We start from the raw sequence: 24,445 nt of genomic DNA, 5'->3' as shown, positions 1-24,445 counted from the left end.
ACCGACCTGGACTTGTTCGCTTGTTTTGACTTGGCCATGTTGCCCAGCCCTGTTTCTTATTATTGCTGCTTTGGCAGTATATTGTGGAAGGAAGCATCAGTAAACTCTTGTGCTCTTGTCAAAGTAAAATTTTAAGGAAATATAACCATCAACCCAGAATAACTGACATGAATAATATGAATTCATATTATAGATTCATGAATTCTTGACAAGATAGTTTGTGGTTAAATATGTATGTCACCCTACTTTTGGAAAATACCACAAATTCTAGTGTAGCCCAGAGTTCCAGGGTATACAATGATTTTTTAAAAGTGTATTTAAATATTTATCATTTTTTCATATATTGTTTACTTTAAACTTGGATAAAAATGCTTTTTCGTACAATTGGACCATTATAGTGCTCTCGGCACCGTTGTGTCATACAATAAGGGATCCCTGAAATGCTTTGCTTCTTTTCTGTCTTTTACGCTGCAACTGCCCTGCACACTAAAAGTTTTTTTTAGTGGTGTAGGCAGGTTGCATTTGTATTTTCGGGTCGTGTTGTAGTTTACAAGGAGTCCTTGAAAGCACCATGACAGGCTGTGGGTTGACTGGAGCCCTGGGCGGCCTCGGCTTTACTTCCTGCCTGCCATAACTTTCCTGTACACAACACAGCAGGACAGCATTCGTACTAGCGTTCCGTTGCACCTGATGAACACAAAACTGTAAGTGTTTTTATTCTCAGTGAGCCGAATTTGACCAGTAAATTTGCACCGTTGTTCAGCTAGCTTAATGATAATAGGCCTGCCTCAAACACGGATAACTCCATGTAGCTTCTCTCGCTCACAGCAGCTCCACACAAGATTACTGTACTATAATGAGCTGCGCAGAGCTGCTGTTTATCCATATGGGTTGGTTGTGTTTTGTGGTCGGGCATATCCGTACAACCGTAAAACTGTGCGGTTCTAAGGCTGTATATTCACCTCTAACTTAGCATAGCGTATAGCTCGTTTATACCAGACTGAACTTATACCTAGAAGTTAGACTGTGAGTTAATATTAATAAGCGTCCTTGAATTAAAAACGGTAGGGTGACCGCAGTTAGCATGACAAGCAAACAAGAAGACTAAATATTACCGCCGTCAGTGGCACGTGTGAGCGAAATAAATTTAAATTCATGTTAACGTGAGTTTACAGCACGAGCTGTCAGACTGAGGAAGTAGGGGCTTAACTGTCTCATTCAGACTGCGGCTGTCGCTACAAAAGTGATACCATGACATAAAGAAATACAAATTATAAATTGCTACTTCATCGCAGGTGCAGACTAGCTGTGGAGCTAACCCTGGCACTGTTATATGGTTTCAAACTTGACCATCGTCAGAAAATTTGCTGGACTAGAAAAAGGAATTGAGCCACAATTTCAAGAGATTTCTTGCTAGTTTGGTAGTACACATAGTACCAGATAAATGACGACAATCTGCTGGGGGAGTGTAAAGAAGTGTTTTTGTCAGCTTTCACTGAGGACAGTGTGTTCTAAGTATTTCCAAGTTTCAAGAGTCTGAGGCAAAACAAGCCGAAATTGGGTAGAAAGAATGTTGTGGTGGGGAGAAATGAGTCATTCAGGAAAATGTCTCTGAGTTTTATTTTCCCTCTAAGTTATGATGTGGTGCCTCTCTGTGCTCCTGCAGCGCCAGGACTCCTCCCTCCCATACATTTTATTACCTCTGTCAGTTGAGTGCTCTCAAGGTTTTTTTCCTCCCTGCTGCAGCTCCTGAGGGCACACTGAGTTTCTGCACAACACAGCACTGGGTTTTAATGCAGCTGACCGAATTCCTGGAATGTTTGCTATAGCCAAATTCTTAAAAAAACATGTAACAAGTAGGAAGCAAATTAATAAAATTTCTTCCCAAAGTATTAGACAGGAGAAGGACACAAGCACAAATGGAAAAAACCCTACATTTTTGGTTGATGCTGTGTCAGTGAGATGTTGATTCAACTTTCCCCTTCATATGAAGCTGTCTCTCTGGTTGTCTTGTCACAGGGTGTGTGTCTAGTAGCAGCTCAGCAGCAATGATTAAAGGAAAGTCTGAAAAATATTAAAACTTTTTTGTATTAGAATGTTATTAATCTGGCCCAGTATTCCGCTCAGGATCCTTATGGGGACCCTGACTCCTATGTTGGAAAACACTGGTTTACGGCAGAAGCACAAGATAGGGAGAGGTCGTTTCTACAGCCCTACAGCAAATGCATAACCAGTCACAAAAAGTGTGTCTGCTGGTTTTCATCATACAGACCTACTAAGATTTTTTTTCTTTTCTCTTTGTTATGTCTCTTAGCTGTGTTCAAATCATGTAAAGAGGTACTTAAGCGATTTAGTATTGCATTGCCAGAGAGCTGGGGACACACAAAGTCAAAATCGAAGCAGCAAAAGCCAAGGTATTCAGAGTTTTAGTCCTTGCTATATGAGGCTTGCTCCAAAAAATCTGGATCCTACATTTCCCATGATGCAACCAATATCTATATTTTTGTTATCCTCCATTTCATTTACCTTTGAAATGGGAGCTGGGAATGGTGTCACACTAGAGTTGACCGTGTTCCACTACCATAAGTCAGAAAACCGTGAGCCAAGTTACCCATCGCTAACAATACCAGTTTATTACATTATGCTATATTTTGTGGATACAAACACTGTAGTAACATGTCCACAGATTGTTGGACAGTACAGACAGTGTGTGTGCAAGTGATCTAATCAGACTGCTCATTTTCTTTTCAGGCCTGGGACTGATCATGACACAGCAGGAGCAGCAGGAGTTCACGGAGAGCCTGGAGGCAGCCCTCTCCTGGATGAAGGCCATCCAGGAGAGGCTGAAGGCCAACGACAACACCCAGGGGCCCCGAGATGCCCTGGAGGCCCGACTCAGGGAGACAGAGGTGAGATTTACACATTTACCATTTGACCCTTCACCTCTGACCTCTTGCTACTACTTTAGCATACTGTCATTAGACACCAGAATGGAGACAGCTGCAGTTTTTGGTCTTTGAGCAGGGTACAGTATCTGGATCATTTTTCGTGACCAATTACATTGGACATTATAGTAGATACACAAACAAATGAAGAAATCACTGAGCAGACACAGTTACACATAAAAACCTAAATGAGACACAGTATCGCTCTGTTTTTAAAGTCAATATGAAATGGATAAATACATTTTAGTAATTCAGTATTTTGTGTATTTTAAATCAGTTTCATTTGAAAGATTTTGTCTATGTGCCATTTTTAAATTTTAATATTGATCTTCATATGTATGTTATTAGAATAAAGCATGAAACGGTTGAAACAAAATCACAGACACGTTGTTCGTAACGCCACTAAATAGTGTAACAATGTTTAGGTCGGGGGTACGTGTCAAATTACCATCCAGATGAGTGCAAGATCTAAGGTTTACCAGCAGAACATTGTGTTATAATGAGATGATTATTCAGTCCACCTGTCAGCGGTTTACTGGTGTAGCAGATCAGAGTATATAGTGGCTTCAGACAATATTCAGACCTCTTCATTTGTTTGCAAAATTTATTGTGTTGCAAGTGTAATTTTAAATGGATGAAGTTAATATTTTTGTCCGTCAGTCTACACTCAAAGAGTTCAAAAATTGAACACTTTGGGCGGAACTCCAAAGACTACATCTGGTGAAAACCAGGCATCGCTCATCACCTTTTTAATACCAGACTTATGGCAGCAGCAGGGAGAGATCCTTAGACCAGGATTCTCTGCAAAGCCTGAGACTTACATGAGACTCAAAGCTGAAATTTCTGCCAGGGACTTCTACAGATTAAAAAACATGTTTTCACTTTATATAACAAATAATATAAATAGGGGCATTGGGGTAACTCTCAACATGTTTATTCTTTTCTGCCAAAGACGCTATTCAGGAAAAAGGACAGAAAGTGAAAGGGATTAATGGGAAATTGTTGCATTGTCATTTTTGAGAAGTGTTACCACTTAAAATACATGTTGTGTGAGAAAGCTGCTACTGTATCAATCATCGCAACAGCAACACACCCTTTAACAGTAGAAAATTTACTTTTGCTTTACTTTTTGAATACTTAATGCTACAGGTACAGAATGTACACATTTCCATGGACTAACGTGACACTCCCTTTGCCCTTTTGAACGTGTAGAAAATCCATCAATCGGAGCATGAAGGTCGTGTGAAGATGGACATGGCGCTGGTGGCAGCCAACAGCCTTTTGCAGAGTGAAGATGAAGAGCTGAGGAACCACACCCACGCTAAGCTCAAAGATCTGAAAAGCCTGTGGGAAGAGACCTGCACCTACATCATCCATTGTCACAGGTACTGTTCTACTCACTCAAGATTCAATTAGACTGCTTCAAATGTGCTTTATGTATAATAATTTGTAGGTGTTTGACTCTCCTACCTATTAGTTTAGCCTGATGGCCAGATCCACATTTCAGCCTTAATAGCTTTTCATCAGTAGCTTCTCATTTCCATAACTTTCAACCACATTGCTTGGTCATTTGGCTGCATAATACCAGCTGGTTGTCCACTGACTTCTGTACCATTTCTGTGGCAATACAACAGACTGAGATGAAGTATTAAGACGCCCTTGAGTTAAGTTTTATCAAACTACTCCAATGTTGAGAATGAACTGTGATGCTCCGTTTATAACCTGACAAATTTGATTCATGTGTAAACAATGCAGTAGTGCCATGGTACTATTGTGCCATAGTGAGCGTGAGTTAAATTGATTTTAGTGTATTTAGGAACAGTATTTGTGTCAGCCAGTCACCAACATGTTGTTGTTGACTTAGCTGGTTTGCACGATATCTGAGGTCTCATTACAAATATCTAGTGGTTTGTAATTGCATCTAAATTATAGATGCTTTGCTCAGCAAGTAGTTTCCTGACCAATTAGATAACTAAATAAGTAGGTAGGGAGATAAAACCCAGTTTTTCAAAAAAGTCACTTTTATGTACAAACATATGCATGTGAACACTGTTGAAACATATTCACAAATTGCCAATAACGAAGTCTTCCCTGTGTTGTTTCTTCTCACACCCAGTCGGATTGAGTGGGTGTGGCTCCACTGGAGCGAGTACCTGAAGGCTTATGAAGAGTTTGAGTTGTGGCTGACGAAGCAGCAGCGCAGCTTGGACGTCACGGTGGAGCTTCAACTGGGGGTGAAGGAGAAGCTTTGGCAGGTGGACCAGCAGAGGGTGGTGGTGAGCGACATCCACGGCCAGGCAGTGCTGTTGGAGAGGCTGCTGGACGAGGCTGCAGCGCTGCACAACAGAACCCAGGACCCTAGTGTGGAGCCCCAGGCCCAGGAGAGGCTGCAGGAGGCCTACAATGATGTCAGGGACAGAGCTGAGGTGAGGCACTTATTAACTCCTTCTGATTCCCCTCTACTCTTCACTACAGCCTGAACATATTAATACTTTGTATATACTAGTATATGCTCAATGTTCCAAAGGGTGTGTGAGAGGTGCAGCCACACAACTGGTGGCACATGCATGAGGAAAACAGAAGCTGAAACCAATGTAAAAAATGTTACGTACATCAGTACATCAGTGTGTGATTGTCACTGTTTCAAATTTCTCTGTTGATCAGAAAATCCATTAACTGATTAATTGACCAATCATTTCATTACTATTGCTTAGTTAGCTGCTAATAAAGCAAGGAAAGTGTCTTTTGTGCATTTCATTCCATTAATGGTGAGTCCATCTCTTAACGTGCAGCAGAGTGTCAGAAAACATTCGTTGTTGTTGTTGTTTTTTGTTTTTTTTTGTTAAGATAGTGACCTGTTTTTTGGACATTGGCAAGTTAGCTAGAATAACGTCCATAATACTGAAGTAGATGCGCAAACCACTAACAAAGAAAAAAGTTATAATGCTGTGCATAGAGCTGTTTTGGCTGGAGGCATAATGTTTTCGGGTTGCCAGTCTGTCCGTCACATTGTCATGAACGCAATATCTCAGAAACGTCCTGAGAAAATGTCCTCAGATTTGGCACAAAAATTCACCTGGACTCAAGAATGAACTGATGAGAATTTGGTCAAAGGTCAAAGCTCAAGGTCACTGAGACTTCAAAAAACATGTTTTTGGCCTTTTCAAAGGAAGGAACCATCTAAGGAGTGCCTCGAGGGAATCCTTTCAAATGTTACATCCTTACAAACGTTTGACTCGCCTGCACTCAAAGATGAACTGACTTGGTAGTTAAAGGTCAAGATCTCTGTGACCTCACAAAACACATTTTTGCCCATGTCAAGAATTGACACACTATTAACTGCAACTGGACTGGTTGGCAGAGGCATACATCTGTGAAGGGGTAATGCTGGTTGTGTGTGTAATGGCTGGATTAACATCTGAAGCAACCTTGGGGCAAAATGTACATCTCTGGCCCTGGTCCTCTGTGAGTGTATTGTATGTACTCTGTCCTTTTTATTACAGTTCCTACAGTTCATACTGTACAGTTGTAGGGGCTGCGCATAATGCACACAATGTGTTTTCAAGTTAGAAACAACAGTTAATAATTATTAATTATAAATTGTTAATGTCTTATTTATCTTAATGTCTTATCACAGTGTAGTGTATACTTTTTGTATAATGCACTGTACCATGCATCCTGAGCATGAACTACAACTAGAGTAGTTCTGAGTAGTTCTATACAGTGTTTATGCAAATGCATGTCAGTGATCAGGGTCTTGCAGTATTGCATAAGTCTGGACAGAGCCTTGCACCCAGTTCTGTATATGCTAATGCGAGTACAGGGGCTTGTGGCTTATGTAAACTACACACAGATCAGCCAGTAGAATGTGTATAGAATAATGCTTTAAAAGCAAAAGACAGAGGAGGAGAGAAGTCAACGAACTGAAAGAACTAAACAAATACTCAAAGAAAGAAAATGAAATTGAACCATGAAATGAAAGCACGTCAATCCTCTTGAGCAAAGCAAAAGAGAATTCCATTGTTTGAATAAGGAACAGCTTATTTGTAACAGGAAGTGCAGGCCTTGCAGTCTCACTAGCAGTGGTTTGAAATAGAGACTACTTCACTATACTTTCATTCTTTTTCCTCTCAACCACCACCACATGCAGAGATACACACACATAGACACCCACACACATACAGTATGTAGTGCATGTTGTTTAATTGTATTATGTTTTGTGGAGGATCAAAGGAAACGAAAATTGCGACCATGAGGTTACATTTTGAATCGATGTGAGCATACATTATGTGTGAATATTCCCACAAATCAGTGAGCCCTTAATTTACATTATCAGCAAGGACCTCAAACTTCTATTCATGTTTACTTGTTTACTTTTCTGCGTATTAGAGCAAAACTCTGAGCCACAAAACTGTACATAAATTTGAGGAAAATGAAAAACATGATGATGTTTACCCTGTGCATCTTTAATCAATCTGCAAAGGGAAACAAAAGTTTGCTGTGTATTGAATTTCAAATGGGGATAATTTACATTCAGAGTAAGTAGTGTTGGATTAGTCAACATGAACAAATCAATGAAGGCTGCTTTTCTCCTCTGTCAGCTACACAATGAGGCTACTCTTCCTCTTTCTTTTCAGACAGCTCTTTCAAATGTCAGTCAGATATAACCACACACCCACGTCAGTCTTTACCTACATCCTGCATTCACATTAACAAACCAGTCTGCTGGCAAAGCAGTGCTTCTTATTCCAAATGGGAGAATTGTGATTTAAATAATGCTGTGTTATAAGGTGTCATGTTCCCTGGAAGCACCTCCTACCTGTGGACTGGCTCTTTTTACTAGTCTCTGTGTTCTTGTTGTCTAAAATGTCAACATGCAGTTGAAGTAACAGATGACAGTCGAAAGCCTCACAGGAGAATACAGGTTCTCCTTCACATCTAAGCTCCTCACTCAGATACCCAAATGTGAAGTCTGTGATGTTTGCTGAAAAATTTTCATTCATTTTGAACAGTGTGATGCTAAAAATTTACCACGAGGTGTGTCTCCTGCTGTGCTAGGAGCGTCTGTCGCTGCTTCAGAAGATCGCTGAGGAGCACCAGACGTACCAAGGCTGTGTTCAGAGGTTCCAGTCCTGGCTGCTGTCAAAAACCAAGGAGCTAACTGATCTGATGGAGAGGGAAGATACAGCTGAGAACAAGCTCAAAGTCTTACAAGTGAGACTCAACTTGTATATACAAAAAAAAAAAAAAGATGTCACCATATTCATAGTTTCAAATCCTGTCTGTTATTTTCAGTAAGGGAGAAGGCAGAATGAAGGACAGGTAGAATTTGAATTAATATTCTCACCTGTGTAACATATACTAAGTAATTTCTAGACCTGCTCTATATGAAAACTGCCTTGATAACTTCTGTTGTGATTTGGTGCCATGTAAATAAAATTGAAATGCTTTGAATTTTTTACCAACCAAATGAAAAGTAAACATAAATGTCTTTACTGGTACAAAACGTCATAAGAGAGTAAATGGATGGATACAATACAGTAAGTGTGATCTGTGGGGACAGCAGGATGTATTTGGTATAAAGAAAAGCAATGTATAGATAACACTACAGTATAGCATATACATGTCCAAATTTTGTCCCAGAATTCTTAGTTTATTGCAGTAAATTTTAAGCAGGAAATTGTGTTTATTTTATTTATAAATGACCATGTATAATGTTAAACATATGTGTTACCATGTGATTTATTGTACCAGAGTTAGCTTGCAGCCTGGCTTTTACATGTAACATCAAGTTTCATTTAAAAGCCTTTTTAAAATGAAAAGTGAGTGAAATTCCATTTTGCTAAATTACTGATTGTGGAAATATCACACCTCTGGAAAATCCTATTTCCCAGTGGCCTAACTCTTCCAGTTCTTTGCGTACTTCTAATTTAAAATATAATAATTGAGTTATGATATTCTTTTCTCACTGTATCTTGGTAATCCAAGACAGCTTGTTGTAATCTTTCTACCTCTGCCTCCCTGTGCCAGGCTCTGGACGACAGCGTGGCCGGTGAGGAGATGACCCTTCAGCACATTGAGGGTCTGGCGGAGGCAGTTAGGGGATGCACCTCTCCTGCGGGGGCGGAGGTGGTGGTGGAGGAAGCTGAGGAGCTGAGGCTGGGCTGGCAGAGGCTGAGGCAGGGCCTGTGTGAGGCTGAGGAGGGCCTGCGCTCCAGACTGGACTCACACACTCAGTATGTGGCCAGGTGCCAGCGGCTGGGAGAAGACATCGGCCGCCTCAGGGTGCTGTTGCAACGGGCTCGACCATGAGCTGGTGGAGGGCCGCGAGCCCGGGGACTGCAGTGACCACACTGAGGAGCAGATAGTGGGCCAGTGGAGGAAATACACGGTAGGTTCCTCTGAACATATCAGCAGTATTATTACAATTAGTGTGAATGTAGACTTAATGCAGTCCTGAAGTGACCTACTCATTTTCATCAGTTTCAACAAATACAGGAATATAAATATAATCTCCTAATGCTAGGACTTATTATCACGTCCTCCATCCCACCATAGTGCTCTTACTCTGTTTTAAGTGTTTGTCCTGCACATTCTTACATATAACAGCTGATTTCAAACTGGGTTACCTGTAAAGCATTCACTAGGAGATATAGTATCTACTGGAGGAAATCAGGTTTCTCAGTTAATGAGATCACTCTCATTTACATGACAACTAGGAAATCATACTATTGACTGTATCCCGGTTAATAAGAGTTCATGTAAACACACTCATTATAAATTTGTTGTACTGTCAGAAATTTCACCATACTGTATATACCATGGTATCTCTTCCTGTAATATGTAATAATAATGTTGTATTATTCAAATTCTTTGGGCTCGTTTCACCTTTATAACCAAGACTGTTGTTAAAATCCATCAAATTTACTTAAATCTTTAGCATGACTCTGAAACATTAGATATTCATTATTAAAAGGCAACAAGGAGATGACATTTTGAAAAATAAACTATCTTAAGTTACTATTTATTAGGAGTGAAAAATGACCTGCTTTAGTACTGTGTGGGTGTGGTTTGATCACATAAGCAAACAACCAACTGCCATGAGATTAGAATTCAAATGTTGCTGAACTCTGATTGGCGCACAAACTAGGTGACATCATATTTTTCCAACTGATCCCTGTCCACGTGAAACCAGTGAGAAGAGCACAGACAAAACAAAACTGTCTTGTTAATGAAGTACAGTTTAAGATTATAAATCTGGCCATACATTTGATGCTGGAGTCAGTACCTGAGAGTTTTGGATACTCCATATTTTGGACACATTTTAGTAAAAGAGGATTGAGGTTTTATATCCAGTCACAGGTTTGAATCATGTCTGCTCTGGCATTGCCAGTTTCACTTCAGTCCTTTCCAGCATACCAGAATATTTTGCACTCCATCTACTCCATCTACACTCCCCGATCTCTTGTTTTTTTTATACATTGTAGTCATTTCACTGCCTTCCCTCATACCTCATAACATCATTCCTCCTCTAGTTCCTCTCCGAGGTGATATAACCTTTGTGTCCTAACATGATGAGTCTTGACTGAGTTCTTTATCTTCAGCACGGTATATTTCACAACCTGGCTCACATGGAATACACACTGGAAACTTAATCCTGCAGCCCTGTCAGTGAATCTTCTTTAGTGGACTCACTGAATGCCTCAGTGAGGTGTACAGTCAGATTATTATTTCCGTTTCACACTGTGGTATATGCTGGGTTCATCCACTTCTTTGTCTGGGAAGTCTCTGCTGGCGGTGGATTGAAAAGCAGTCCCCATTCAGCAGAAACATGGGAATAAATGTGACATGCTTTGCCACTATAGGATTTAGCCTTCATACAGTATGTTTTATTTACATATTTGTAGCATGTGATGGATAAAAGCCAGAGTCAGCAGGAGACTGTTCAGAAAATTTTTACAGAGTTCTCTACCTGTGGACCTGTGGAGCTGCTTCTGTTGGGTGTGACTGGAATGCAAAGTGATCTGGTGGACTCATCTGTCTGTCATCTGCTGCAGTGTAGACAGGCTCTCACCTCACTGTGACACAATCTGTTTTCACTTTTAGTTGAAGAGAAATAGATTGTAAACAACTCAAGTTTATCCACATTGCAGATAGATGCCATTGTAGCTGAAATATCCTCCTACTCAGAATTCACTTGGACAGACAATGAAGAGAAATACCAAACAATTAATGGCCTTAAAGACCCTCTAACCTTAAAGAAAATACAGGTTATATGCTCTGTCTCAGTAAGTGTATTTATTATTTAATGAGGGCACATTTCAGTTGCTGGAAAGAAGCCATCCTAAGCTTTTTGGCTTCAGTAAACAGTAAGAAGAAATTTTCATATATCTGTTGAATGCTAGATATATATTTTAAATAGTTATGCCATATATCAGGGCTCTGTATGGCTGATGTATGTTCGCTTCCAGTTACTGGATATCACAGGTTAACTCCTAATCTGAAGAAGGCCTGCAAGGATCGAAAGGCTAATTTGATGTACTTGATAAAAACTGAATGTTGAGTTTCTCTGTGACATACCTGCATAAGAAATAGTGTAAATGCAAGTCTTAAACCTGCTGTGAAAAGGAATGTGAAAAGGGAAGGTCAACAAAAAAGACACAGAACAGCAGTTACAGTATATTGTCACTTTTGTTTTTTCTTTTGAAGGAAGTTTGGGTGAGTCACAAATGAGTCACTAGTTGGGGAGGTAGTCACTTTACTGTACAGTCCGTTGGATTGTGGACACTGACTGGCTACTGATTTAATGAACATTGACACCAGTGAGTCACAGAACTGAGACGATTTTGAACTGGATCTAACTGGACTGAAAATTGTCTCACATCAAAACATGCTCTGATTAATACGGAGAGAAAAGAACATAAATGTTGATAATGGTAAGGGAAACACTACAGATACAATAACACCTTACAGACAGTTGCAGTACATTTACATTAGTAACAATTTTATTATCAACTCACTGATTTAGGTGGATAATCGTGTCAGAACTAAATGGAAAAAAATAAAATGTACATATGTAGCTGTGTCAGATGTCAAGATTCTTTTCAGATGTGAAAAGAATCTGCAGCTGCTAAAAGTCATTATAGCTACATCTTATTTAGTCTTTCCAATTAGCAGCTGACACACCTAAAGCGAACTTAGTGTCACATTAATAATGCAGCTATTACTTACATGTGCACATACAGTTGATATGGTGCATGCTGCTGACTGCACATCAAATCTAAGCTAATAAGTAAAAATGAGACAACATAGCAAGTAAAGCATAATGATAGTACAACTCTGAATCAGCTGAAAGCATGTTGAAGTATTCAAGTCCAATGTATGCAAAATGCAAAAAGATGAAGCTCTTTTGCATCTTTGTAAAAAGCACTGCCATACTCTACAGCAACAGCAAAATTGGTGTCAGACCTGCTAGCCTGCCATCTGACCATCACTTGAAAGGTATCAAGAATTATATGCAAAGATACGTGGCCCAGTTGCATAGACTGGATACCCTAAATGGCATTGCATTTGAATTGATTTGAATGAATTACGTGTCAGTTAGAATTCATTCCAACTTGACTTTTTGAAAAAGTGACAGCTCTAATAAACAGTGGCAGAGTAAGTGTGTGACTCAGGTTTCTGTGGTGAAAATCTGCTGATTGTGGCTTGAGTTCACTTTGCTTGTGTTCCATATTCTTTTATGTTGCAGGGTGTCAGGAATACACTGGCAGGGGAGGAATCCCAAGTGGAACTTCTTAAATCTCAGCTCAAGGAGCTCTTCAGGTTCTCAGTGGACTCACGCCACCTTTCTGATGACGTCCTGGCTGTTGTCAAAGAGCATCAGAGGTATGTGACAGGAAGTTTACCACTGTTAAAAAAAATCCTAAAAGGCAAAACCTAGTGAATCACTTGTAGGCCATATAATACCTGCAACTTATCTGCAGTACCCAATGTTTGCATTTACCTACCAGGACAGTTTCCATTTATTTCATTCATTTCTCATTTCTGAGAATATTCCTTTCTTGACTGTCCTTTACTTTGATTAGCATATGCAATATAGTAAAAGTATATAAAAGGGTAATGTTTAACCGCATTAAGTCGGTTGTTTGTTACAACATAATTTCAACTGAAGTATGTGTGAATTTAGCACTGATATATCTGTATAACTATGCAATTGTTTCATAGCTACCTTGCAAATCCTCCATTCCTTTAGTATTGGGTCTGCGCATTCTCCTGAATTAATGCTATGCATCCGTAACATTCAGAGCAAGGACAGCGGGGGCAGTATATCATGATGAAGTCAGCAGCAGGAACTGGTGAAAATTCAGAAGAGAAACTAATACAGCTTCTCACTTCTCTTCTATTGCTTGTTCTGATTTTATACCAACATTAACAATGTGTTGCCATGTTTAGTAATGCTCACGTTGTGCAAAATTGGAAGTTCATTCACGAACATATTCCAGTGTCAGCCAGGGGTGAGATGGCCATCCTCTGCCACTGATGTACTTTTTAATTACACACAAAGGACACAGGCGAGTGTGTGAAAAATGATGCTTGTGTAGCTGCTACTCATCTCCGACATAAAAGTGAGTCTGTCACAAACCTTAAGCTTTACTAAACATAGATTTTAATCTCAGATGACTAAGTAGTTCTTCAGTAGAAATGAACATCCCTTCCCCTCTAAATAAAACCCTTTGCTTGTAGATTATTTGGGATCAGCTCAGTGTTAGCTATGACTGTTAGTATACCTGCATATTAAACATGAGACTGAGGTGTGGTTGTGAAACCTATTTACTTGCATTGTGTGAAAATCAGAATAATCTTAAAACTAGATTTAGACCTCAGGACCCTCCTCATGGTTAGATAAAGCAAGACCCATGTGAAGTCCCTTGTCCCTGTCAGTTGATGCTGTACTTCAGTGCTGTATATTCAGAATTTCCCAAACAAAATTACATTCAGTCAAGTTACTGAACACTAACTTCCACAAGTAAACCTGATCATCAGCAAGCTTCCCTTTGTCTTTTAGAATAGAATAGAATAGGCTTTATTGTCAATTGCACAGTTAAGTACAATGAAATTGTGGGTGCTCCACGAAGACAAACAGTGCACTTAGAAGAGATTTAAATACAATAAGAAATAAGAAAGTGTACACAATATAATACAAGAGATACAAAAAATACAAGAATTACAAAAATTTACAATGTCTACTTTAAATAGAATTCACATACACACAATAGCACACGATCGTGCAAAGAGTCTAGGACACTTTTAGGTGCAGGTGATGGATAGTGTCCTTGGCTCTGTGTGTGTGTGTGTGTGTGTGTGTGTGTGTGAGGTGTGGTGTTGGTGGGGTGAGGGGAGCGGGTGGGGGTATGGCGGCGTATGGTCAGCATTTGTTTACGGTCTGAATGGCAGAGGGGATCTGGACTTGATTGACCTGAAGCAGGGCAACTGGTCAAACAGGGAGGGCATGGCCCTGGTTTTCCTGAGGCAGCAGGATCTGGATATGTCATCCAGCAGAGGGCAGCTGCAGCTTTTCCTGAGCACACGCAGGAAATGCAGCCGCTGCTGAGCCTTCTTCACTAGGGTGGTGTTGTGGGTCCAGGAGAGATCGGCTGAGATGTGGGTGCCCAGGAACCTGAAGGTGGGCACAGTTTCCACACATTCTCCATTTTATGAGGGGGGTGTGTGGTCTTGTCTGTCCTTTCTGAAGTCCATGATGAGTTCTTTTGTTTTCTGGACGTTCAGTGTCAGGTTGTTAGCTGAGCACCAGAGGGACAGTTTCTCTACCTCAGCCCTGTATACTGTCTCATCCCCATCAGAGATGAGCCCAACCACGGTGGTATCATCTGCATACTTGATGATGATGTTGGTTGGGTGGGTTGGAGTGCAGTCATAGGTATACAGGGCGTACAGCAGGGGGCTCAGCACACAGCCCTGAGGGGAGCCAGTGCTGAGTGTGAGTGTGGAGGAGAGGTGGGGCCGAGTCTATCAGATTGTGGGCGGTGTGTGAGGAAGTGTTAGGGAAGGCAGTCCCTGATGTACTGGGAGACCAGCCGCTCCAAATACTTTCGTGACTACAGATATGAGGGCAGTGGGTCTGTAGTCATTGAAACTGTCTATGGCAGGTTTTTTGGGAATGGGGATGATGGTGGAGCTTCAGACATGTTGGGACAGTGGCATGGGTCAGGGACAGGTTAAACAGCTGTTGGTTAAGGCCTGGATGCCTCTCCACATCTGTTGTGGGTTGTTGTCCATCAGATAGCCCTCCGTCTTCTTCCTGTAGGCCTCCTTTGCCTGTCGGATGCCTCTCCTTCAGGTTGGCTCTGGCAGTGCTGTACAGTGAGCCGTCCCTCGTCCTGAAGGCTCAGTTACGCTCTCTGATCAGGGCTTGGACTTCACTTGTCATCCAGGGTTTCCTGTTTGGGAAGACCCGGATGCGTTTGGTGACTGTCACGTTTTCTACACAGCACTTGATGTAGAAGAGGACAGTCTCCGTGTGTGTCTCAAGGTCCTGATGTTCGAAGATGTTCCATTCTGTGCAAGAAAAGCAGTCCTGTAGCTGGAGGAGAGCATCTTCAGGCCAGGTTTTGATGGTTTGGGTGCTTGGTTTTGATTGCTTCCTGAGGGGGGTGTAGGCCGGGATGAGGAGCAGGGAGAGATGGTCGGATTGTCCTAGGTGGGGGAGGGGGGTCGCTCTATAAGCATGCTTAATGTTGGAATATACGTGGTCAAGTGTCCTTTTCCCCCTGTTTGGACATTTGACATGCTGGTGGAATTTGGGGAGTACAGTCCTTAAGCATGCTTGGTTAAAATCCCCCGTCATGATGTGGACGCAAACAATAACAATATGAACTACTCAAAATTAATAATCATTCCTTATGTCTGAATTCTACTTCCCTGCAGTTGCAGTTGGCTGTCCTACTGATCTTTTAGTGCTACTTTCAGAGATTTGTGGGGCTTAATGGAGTGCTCTAATTTTTAAAACCCAGATATGAGTTGGTTGTTTTGAGCTGTGTAGTCTCTTTAGCTGGGAGGTAATGATAATTTAAGTGGGATTTTGGTTAAACAGCCTAAAATATAGTCGCGTGAAGACAAGTGAGACGTTTTGCTCGGTAGGGTAAAACATACCATTAGGCATCTTCTTTGACGCCCTAATTATGTTACCTAACCCTATTTGCCCTGGCAGTATCACTTTATTAAACGGGGCCATTATTCCTAATAGTTTCCTAACAATTTGTTAAGTTTCCTGGAAAGCACAATATGATATGGTGGTAATTGTAGAGGAAATGAACACAAAGTTCAGAGATATGAATTTAGTTAGTCCCAAGTTTAAAAGCAGTTGTTGATTTTCAGAAGAACTTAAATGTGATTATTATGCTTGTCATGGTTTTTGAGATTTTCTCTCATTTATATACAGCTGTTGTGTTGGATGTCCATGTACATAGCCAGAATTCCAGTGTTAAATGCTAAAGTCCAGGTTACAGTCTGTAAGCATATCACTGAAACTTAAAGCTTTTTATCAATACATAACACAAATAATACAGAAGTATTTCACTAAGCTGTGGTGTGGGTTTGTGTTTACAATGAATTGTACCTTCAAAAATACAGTAGCAGCTTCCTAGTACTAACTTTGCTAGCTTGTCTTTACAAAGTATTTAATCTCTGGATCAATCTTTCCATTTATCATCTATCCCGCTTATCCTTAAGGGTTGCGGGACAACTGGAACCAGTCCCAGCTGACACTGGGTTAGAGGCTGGGCTCACCCTGGACAGATCACCAGTCTACTACAGAGCTGACATATAGAGACAAACAACCATTCACACCACAGTCCAAGTCTTGATTATTACAGGTCTTTTTTTCAATGCTTTATTTGACTTTTTTTTGCAGTCTGACTCTGATTATCGAGGAAATTGCTTAAAGATTCCTTAGAATGATAACTTTTAATTTTCAAATTTTACATTTAAATTCTTCAAATGACATCTGCTTCTTCGCCCTCACCAAACATCCAGAATTTGTGAATATGCACGTACGTAAATATTATTTGCACGTTTCAAGGCTTCCAAACTGAGTCAGTTAAACTGAGACTTACTATGAGCAGAGAAACTGAGGCAGATGAATATGAAAACAAACTACTCATACATCATTCTGCACAGTAAAACTACAACATCACAATAAAGGGATAATAAGAAAAACAGGAGGGGACATTAATATTTGCATCACTGTAACAAACTGCAGTCACACACTGACAGTGAAATTGTTAAGTGAAATGGACGAGATAAGGTTTATAAATAACCATGTTGCTTTAATTTGTCCTAAAGATACCTGGTGAAATGTTCATGCATTTATCACATTCACTATTTCTCACCAAAATACATGTGTGTCCTCATCTCTTTCTCATAAAACATTTGTGAAGCAGATTTTCAAATTTGAATTACCGGTATTTACATCCACATAAACATAAGCTGGTTATCTTCTCTACATGTTTGGTTTCTTGATGTGTTACTGCCAGCGACTGTTAATCCGTGGAGTAATGTGAAACTTCCAGCAGGAATGTTTATCCTGCATTAATGTTTTGACTTGTTTGGTGTTTATATACAGTTGTATGCAAGAGTCTGGATTCCCTTTAGCAAATTATATTGTCGATTTTTGAAGCGAAAAGAAGCAAGTAGTGTCATACCTCAGGTAAAAGAGGACTCAATAGCACAACGGCACTGTTCATAACAGCTAATGTTTATTAAGGCATGACAGGAATAAGCAGGCAAGGGCAAACAAGCAGGCAAAGTCAGGGCGTAGGCAGTGGTTGGTAACAGGAGCAGGTGAAAGGCAAAATCCAAAAATGGGCAGGTGGTCAAAAACAGGCAGGCAAAAACAGAATGAATGACAGGAAGAATGGCAACCTACCAGCATGGAAAGCAGAACAGATGATCTGGCAGGGAATGATTGAAATGGGCTTGTGTATACTAGGAGCTGATTAGGGGATTGGGAACAGGGAGTGGGTGGATAGAAAAGACTCAGGTGGCTGCGAGGCGGGAAAGCTGGAGCTAGTGTTGGGCAGGAAGGAGTGGTGGGTTCTGAAATGACAGGAGAGGTAGTAAGACTGCAAAGGCAGGCAGAGAATGAAGGAATAAAGAAACTATGACTTAATATAACCAATGCAGCAAATAGACATGAAGAAAATGAACCTTTCTTCAAATGCTGATAGACTTTTACTTTTTATTTCATCACCTTAAGAAATGTTCATTCCGCAGGAAGATTTAACTGACACAGGAGTGGTAGTGCACTGATCTGCAGTGTGCCTGCAGAAGTAGGTCTGCACCCTACTGTTTGTTCAGTTTTTTTCTTTTAGTTATAATGTTGTAATAGTGCATGATATGTATTTTCTGCACACAACTATGAAGTATACATCAAAACTGAGTACAACCCTGGTCAATATAACTAACATCAAATTATTCAAAATATTCTTACAGTAACTGTATTATTTTTAAGTTGCTTCCTAGTTCTGCTCTGGGTTGTGTTTAATGCAACATGGCTGCACATGGTAAGGAACTTCCTGAACGAGTACAAGAGCAGATTGTGAGACTCCATAAATATGGGGGAGGGTACAAGTGACCGTCCTTGAAACATGACACCAAATACTGAATGAAAAGATGACAAATGTAAATGTAAATGTCATGTGTACTTATGTTGCAGTGTGAAATCCAGAGCGACCAGGCTGTGTTCAGAGTCAGAGTCAGGGCTGAGAAGCATCCTCCAGGACCCACTACTTGGTCTACGCCCACTGGAGCCACATGGTGTCTCAGGTGTTGGAGGCCTCTGCTGAGGTCACTGACTTCTCTCACATTGCCATGTTGGTCCAGAACATAGAGGTAAAACACATACATACACTTTCATAAACAGTTGGGAGTTTTGATGATAGTTTTCCACATTCAAGTAGAGAAGGCATTTGAACTACCTTCACATTTGAAGGTCAGTTCATTAGGTAAGATCAAGAGAAGTTGCCTTTGAGGTCCTGCCTGTTTTGAGTTTACTCTGACTGAATACAAATGGATCAAGAGGAGCAAAGAGATCATGGTCTGACACCACACAAATATCTTACTGAAAAGGCCAGTGTTGGTGCAAAGTTATGTTTGTCATTAATTAGCTAGCAGCTAGCTTACTGAAGTGCTGTAGCAGCTGCTTTATGTTTCTATAGGGAAAGGTATCAAGAGGTCTGATGCTAACTTATCAGTACAATGGAAACAATTAAGTTGTTAAGATTATTTACGTTCTTTAATAATCTCATGTCATGGAAAATGAACCATGTGTAATAGTGTAATTAACCAGTGTTTCCCCTAGGATAGAGTGTTAGAGGATGGTAGATTGTGTGTGTTTAAAAACTCTGATATTTTGGGCCGACGTCTGTCCCTCTATGACTTTACAGAGATTTATAACAGTTACAGTATTCGTAGTGTATGATTGTCAGCTGTCTCCTCTGCTCCTCACTCTGTGTGTGTGTGTGTGTGTGTGTGTGTGTGTGGAGGGGCTAGTATTATTATTATTATTATTATTATTATTTAAGGATGTGTTAGAAGTTATACAGTACATTACACCAATAATGAATAAAATATATGATAAAGTGAATAAGATGATGGTGGAAGTAAAATCATACAGGTCTGTTAACGTCAGATGGAAACATGATTTTAGATTTTTAATTATCTGTGCGATGAAATCCTGATTGTTCTGCCTGTCATTGATCTGTTCTGTGTCCAGCTTCCATAAATGAAGGGATTGAAAACACACCAGAGTTTATTTGAATCAATCTAAGCAAGATAGGTGTGAAAGTGACCTTAGAATATAGCACTTCAGATACATAGCACAGCAGCAACATCTGGAGTCTGTTCAGGCTGTGATCCTAAATACAAATCACACATCTTGCTGCTGTGCGCACTCTAAATTACAGAGAATACAGAATGCCAGTGGTTGCCACTCATTTTTGATTTTCTGTCAGATACATATTTCATGAGACTATGAGAGTTATCTACTAGACACAGAAAACAAATGTGATGAATAGTGTCATAGTGTCAGGGAATTTTACAAATGTGTCACTAACACAAAATATAATAGAAAATGAAGCTGTTGTTTTACTTTGTTTTCAGCCCTTTGTTTGTGGAAGCCTCAATATACTCAATATGCCTTGTGTTGCATCACAGACACAGTGGGAACTGTAACAAGCACAGTCAGAAAACAGTTTAGAAGGCACCTGTGCTGCATGTCAGCCCCCATTTTCTTCCATTTTCTATCACATAAATCAACAAGAAGAAACAGTGTTACTTATTACACTGTCTATATCTGAATAAATGTCTTTAAAGAAAAGGGAAAAGAAAAAAAAAAAGCAATGGGATGGTGGGTCAGTAAAATAACCATCCTCCTGCTGCCCAGAAACCCCAGACAGATTTATGACTCTCTAATTTCAAGTCTACAGTTGAAGAAATTTTCAAGTCAAAGCTTGTGTAAAAGTTGCATCATTGTGGCAGCACTGTAGTGCAGTCATAAAAATTCTGTATGAAATTCTGTATGGAGAAATTTTGAGATTAAAAGTCTAATTCAAAATTGTTTGTGTGTTCTGATTTTAGGGTTTGATCATGAAGTGACATTAGCAATCATAACATATCTCTATAGGCCCTTTAATGTAGTGTGCAGTTTTGGACAACTACGTACTAACTACAAATTTAAAGAGCAACATACTGAATGTATACTGAATGCATTCTTCATTTCTGTTCTCTGTTAGCGTTTGCTGAAGGACAGTGTCCAGCTGCAGGAGCGTCTCAGTCTGCTGCAGGTGAAGGGAGATTTGTTGGACTCTGTGTTTGGTCCTGAGAGGTCTGACGGTCTGCAGGGTGAGCTGACTGCCGCCATCAAGAACAGAGAGCTGCTGCACACTCAGCTGCTGCAGAGGAAGAGCAGACTACAGGTACCAACATGTTACTGTCACTCATTTGGTGTCACTGCACCTTTCATTTGAATATAAACCATGAATAGATCCCATAGCCAGAAAGAAGGTATGTGGTTTGACAAGCTGAACTCTTCAGCATTCCAACATTAATTATTAGAATATGCACATATGGCATTTTTCCAAAAGTTCCACAGTACCTTACAGAAAGACATTACACCTATAATGACACTTGCCAATTTAAGAAAAGGCAAGTTTATGTGTCTGTGCAAATATGTGTATATATATATATGTGTGTGTGTGTGTATATATATATACAGGTTAGAAAAAAATGAAAGCAAAGACAGTTCATACCATCCGTCTGCAGAATACTTTTATCTGGAAAATGCCACAATGAATGGTAGACTTTGCACATATAGTAATTGGGTGGCACAGGGATAACTTGAATCCATAAGTCTAAAATAAATCTGGAAGAAGCAAACCCTCTCTTCTGTCCTATTATATATACAGTATTATTTTTAAGATGGAAGGTTTTATTGTAAGTCTTTACACCTGTTACACTGAGCCTGGTGAGAGCATGCACACACCATCAGTGGAGTGGAACATTTTCTCAAAATGTTACTAAATCTACCTGCAGTAGCCTTCCAGCTAAGTAAATCCTCAGCTGCTACCCTTTGAGCTGATTTTTTATTTCATTCATAGACGTCCTCAATTCATTCATATTTCAAATCAGAACGTTGCATGTACAGTGCAATAATGTATCGTTGTCATCAGTTATTTAGTTATATTTGTCAATCAGCTGATGACTCTGGTCTTTACTCGGCAGGACACAACCTCTCAGCTGAGTGCACACACACATTCATATAAAGCATGTCGGCATGCTTTGAAGAGGAGCTTAGTGCTCGTTAAATGTACACGCATAGCAACGACAAATTAATATTAATAAAGTAGCCATCTAGACTTGTGGAAAAGCTCTGCAGACTCAGCATTTAATGTGATGTAATACTATCTTTGGTTTTCAAAAATTTAAATCAACCTTTGTTTGACGTGTCCCACAGTGAGAGTGAAAAGACGAGATTTTTTTAAAAGTTCTATTGTCTAGTGCGACAACTTCTATGACGTGTTATATTGACCAACAAAAGCAAAGAGAGCTCTTTCCAGCACAACTGGAAACATGGAGAAGAGAAGGAGGAATGACTGATGCTGTCAGGTTTAACAGTGAAGTCTCTCACTACCTCCATATCATTGCCTCTGTCTGATTTGTCTTTGTCATATCCACTGCACAGTATCAGGCCTGCAAGTGTTCAAATAAAAAGAAACATGTGAGTTTGAGAGTTTCAAGGATGTGACTAAGTGTTTTAGTAGAAGGCCAATAACTCAAGTTCCTTGTGCTGACCTCATTCCATTACTGAAGACACACTGCCACTTACAACACACTTAATTATATTTTTCCTTCTTTCAGGGCTTAATCTCAAGAACCAAGGACTTTGGTGACACCTACGAGTTGATTCGTTCTAAACTGGCCCGTCTCCGAGACCGACTGGTGGCAGCGGATGGCCTCCAGCCTGACATCCTGGCCAAAAAAAGTCAGTCGGACCAGTTCAGGGTGAGTTAAATCTTAGGCCCGACCAGGGCCAAGCCTGAGTTGGCCAAAGCGTCTGTCTGGAACACAAGATGCTTTGTGTAAACTGCCATACCATTGCCTGCAGCAGATTAAACAGATGATTCAGATCAAATGTCATGCGACTTCTGCCAAGTTGCAGGAGGTAACCATCGTGCAAAGATCGAAACATGACTCCAGTTCAGAAGATTAGTTGTATTCAACCTGTGGTTTCTGAGGAAAGACACTAGCCCTTGATGAAATGTTTACACAATTCACCAAAGACATGAATATTCTGTGTGTTGTTTTGCATGTTTTAGCCCATTTACTACATACAAGTACACTTTACATAGCAATCATTTTTCAAAGCATGCTGTAGTGTTAACTGTTTCCATACCTTCAGGCAGCCATTGGTTTCAGTTCATTTCAGAGACAGAGAATCAGATTGCAGAGCCTTTAAGCTTGAGTTAGGTAATCAATCACTGTGAGCACTGTGGCTGATTTATTCATTATAAAGAACTGTGCTGCATTATCATACTGAATATGGTTGTATCTAACATCAGAGATTAGATTGTTTCAATGATGTTATATGAAATCTTATCTGCATCAGATATTATTCAACACATAAATACACTCTCAGTTCATGTGTCTGAACTGAAAGTTTACACCAAACCACAGTTGTGTGTTGTTATTTGTGTTATTTCCCATGGCTTGTTTTCACAGTGTGTGTCTTGTGTGTCCTCAGGTGATCCAGAAGGACTTGGATGAATGTGAGGCCCACATCATAGCACTGGAGACTCTAGTCTCCTCAAGTCAGAGCAACAGGACTCAGTTTGAGAGGCTCTATGCTGACTGGAAACATCTGCACAACGCCGTCAGGGTAAGACAGAGGAGTGGTTTAAAACGAGCACACCCGCCGGAAATAAATATAATAAATACAATTGGAGGGTGTGGTGATTAAGAGACTCAGCATGAACACACATCACCACACATGCAGTTTTTTTTTTCAGTACAGTTGGTTAGTACGAAAAGAAGTGGTGAAGCAGTTAATATGATCCAATGCTATTTCAATTCTAATTCTTATGTATTTCAAGTTGTAAATGGTGACTTCATATTGTAAGATGTGACACAACAGTGATGGTTTCATAATGTGTCTCAAGAAAAAAATTAAATACTGATTTCTTTTTCTTATTTTTTTAAACATTTATTTATTTGGTTGAATTTTTTGAAAAAGCTGTGACAGTCTCTCATGAACAGGCACACTGTCGAGTTATAACCAACCACTCTGATGTATGTGGAGCTATGTGTGTGGTTATTTGGCTGTGATTTTATCAAGGAAAACACTCCTAGATCAGAGTAGACAGATTTACCACTGTCCCTTCGTTAGTTTTTTTCATGCCAGTTTAAAAGTAAAAGAAATTGAGGCTTTCACACTCATACTCAGCATCAGCAGAGGGTTCACACTGCAGAAGACATTTATTGTGTGAAAGCAGTCCTTTTTCTGATTTGTGATTTAGAGTGCCTCACTAAAGGGCATGTTTTTTTCTTCTTTTTTTTTCCCAACAACATGTTTTCAGTTTGTCATCTTGGGGTGTTGAGTGTAGAGCTAATGGGCAAAAATGGCATTTTTATCCATTTATTTCAAATTACATCTACAAACAGTAACAGAGTGCAAAAAATTAATGGGTCTGAATACTTTCTAAAGCTACAGTTATACATTATTGTACAGTTTCAGAGTTACTGGCGCTCTGTTAATTTTTTCCTATAGTCACATCTCCTCCAGTATATCAGTATAATTGTGGTTGATACATGCACTGATTCATGTTATCTTGCCAAAAATACAAACTTTTGCAGCATTGAAGGGAAACAACTGATGGAGAAGATATATCCTCATTTGGTCATGTTACTGGGCACTGCCATATGAA

The 24,445-nt window shown here is 40.0% G+C and overlaps 1 protein-coding gene across 1 annotated transcript in view; it reads left to right on the top strand.

Moving 5' to 3' along the window:
- Positions 1–552: 552 nt before the first annotated feature.
- Positions 553–24,445, top strand: part of syne3 (spectrin repeat containing, nuclear envelope family member 3) — a 42,446-nt gene continuing 18,553 nt past the window's right edge. Inside the window, 13 exon segments of the mRNA XM_051078336.1 lie at positions 553–704; positions 2,752–2,909; positions 4,158–4,330; positions 5,062–5,371; positions 8,004–8,159; positions 8,976–9,245; positions 9,247–9,336; positions 12,697–12,833; positions 18,682–18,760; positions 18,762–18,857; positions 20,759–20,941; positions 22,383–22,526; positions 23,266–23,400. Of these exon segments, the coding sequence (XP_050934293.1) occupies positions 2,766–2,909; positions 4,158–4,330; positions 5,062–5,371; positions 8,004–8,159; positions 8,976–9,245; positions 9,247–9,336; positions 12,697–12,833; positions 18,682–18,760; positions 18,762–18,857; positions 20,759–20,941; positions 22,383–22,526; positions 23,266–23,400 (1,917 nt within the window). The 5' untranslated portion in view covers positions 553–704; positions 2,752–2,765.

Source organism: Lates calcarifer, linkage group LG19 (assembly GCF_001640805.2).
Source record: "Lates calcarifer isolate ASB-BC8 linkage group LG19, TLL_Latcal_v3, whole genome shotgun sequence".
NCBI lineage: Eukaryota > Metazoa > Chordata > Actinopteri > Centropomidae > Lates > Lates calcarifer.
This window is presented reverse-complemented; position numbering and strand designations above follow the sequence as displayed.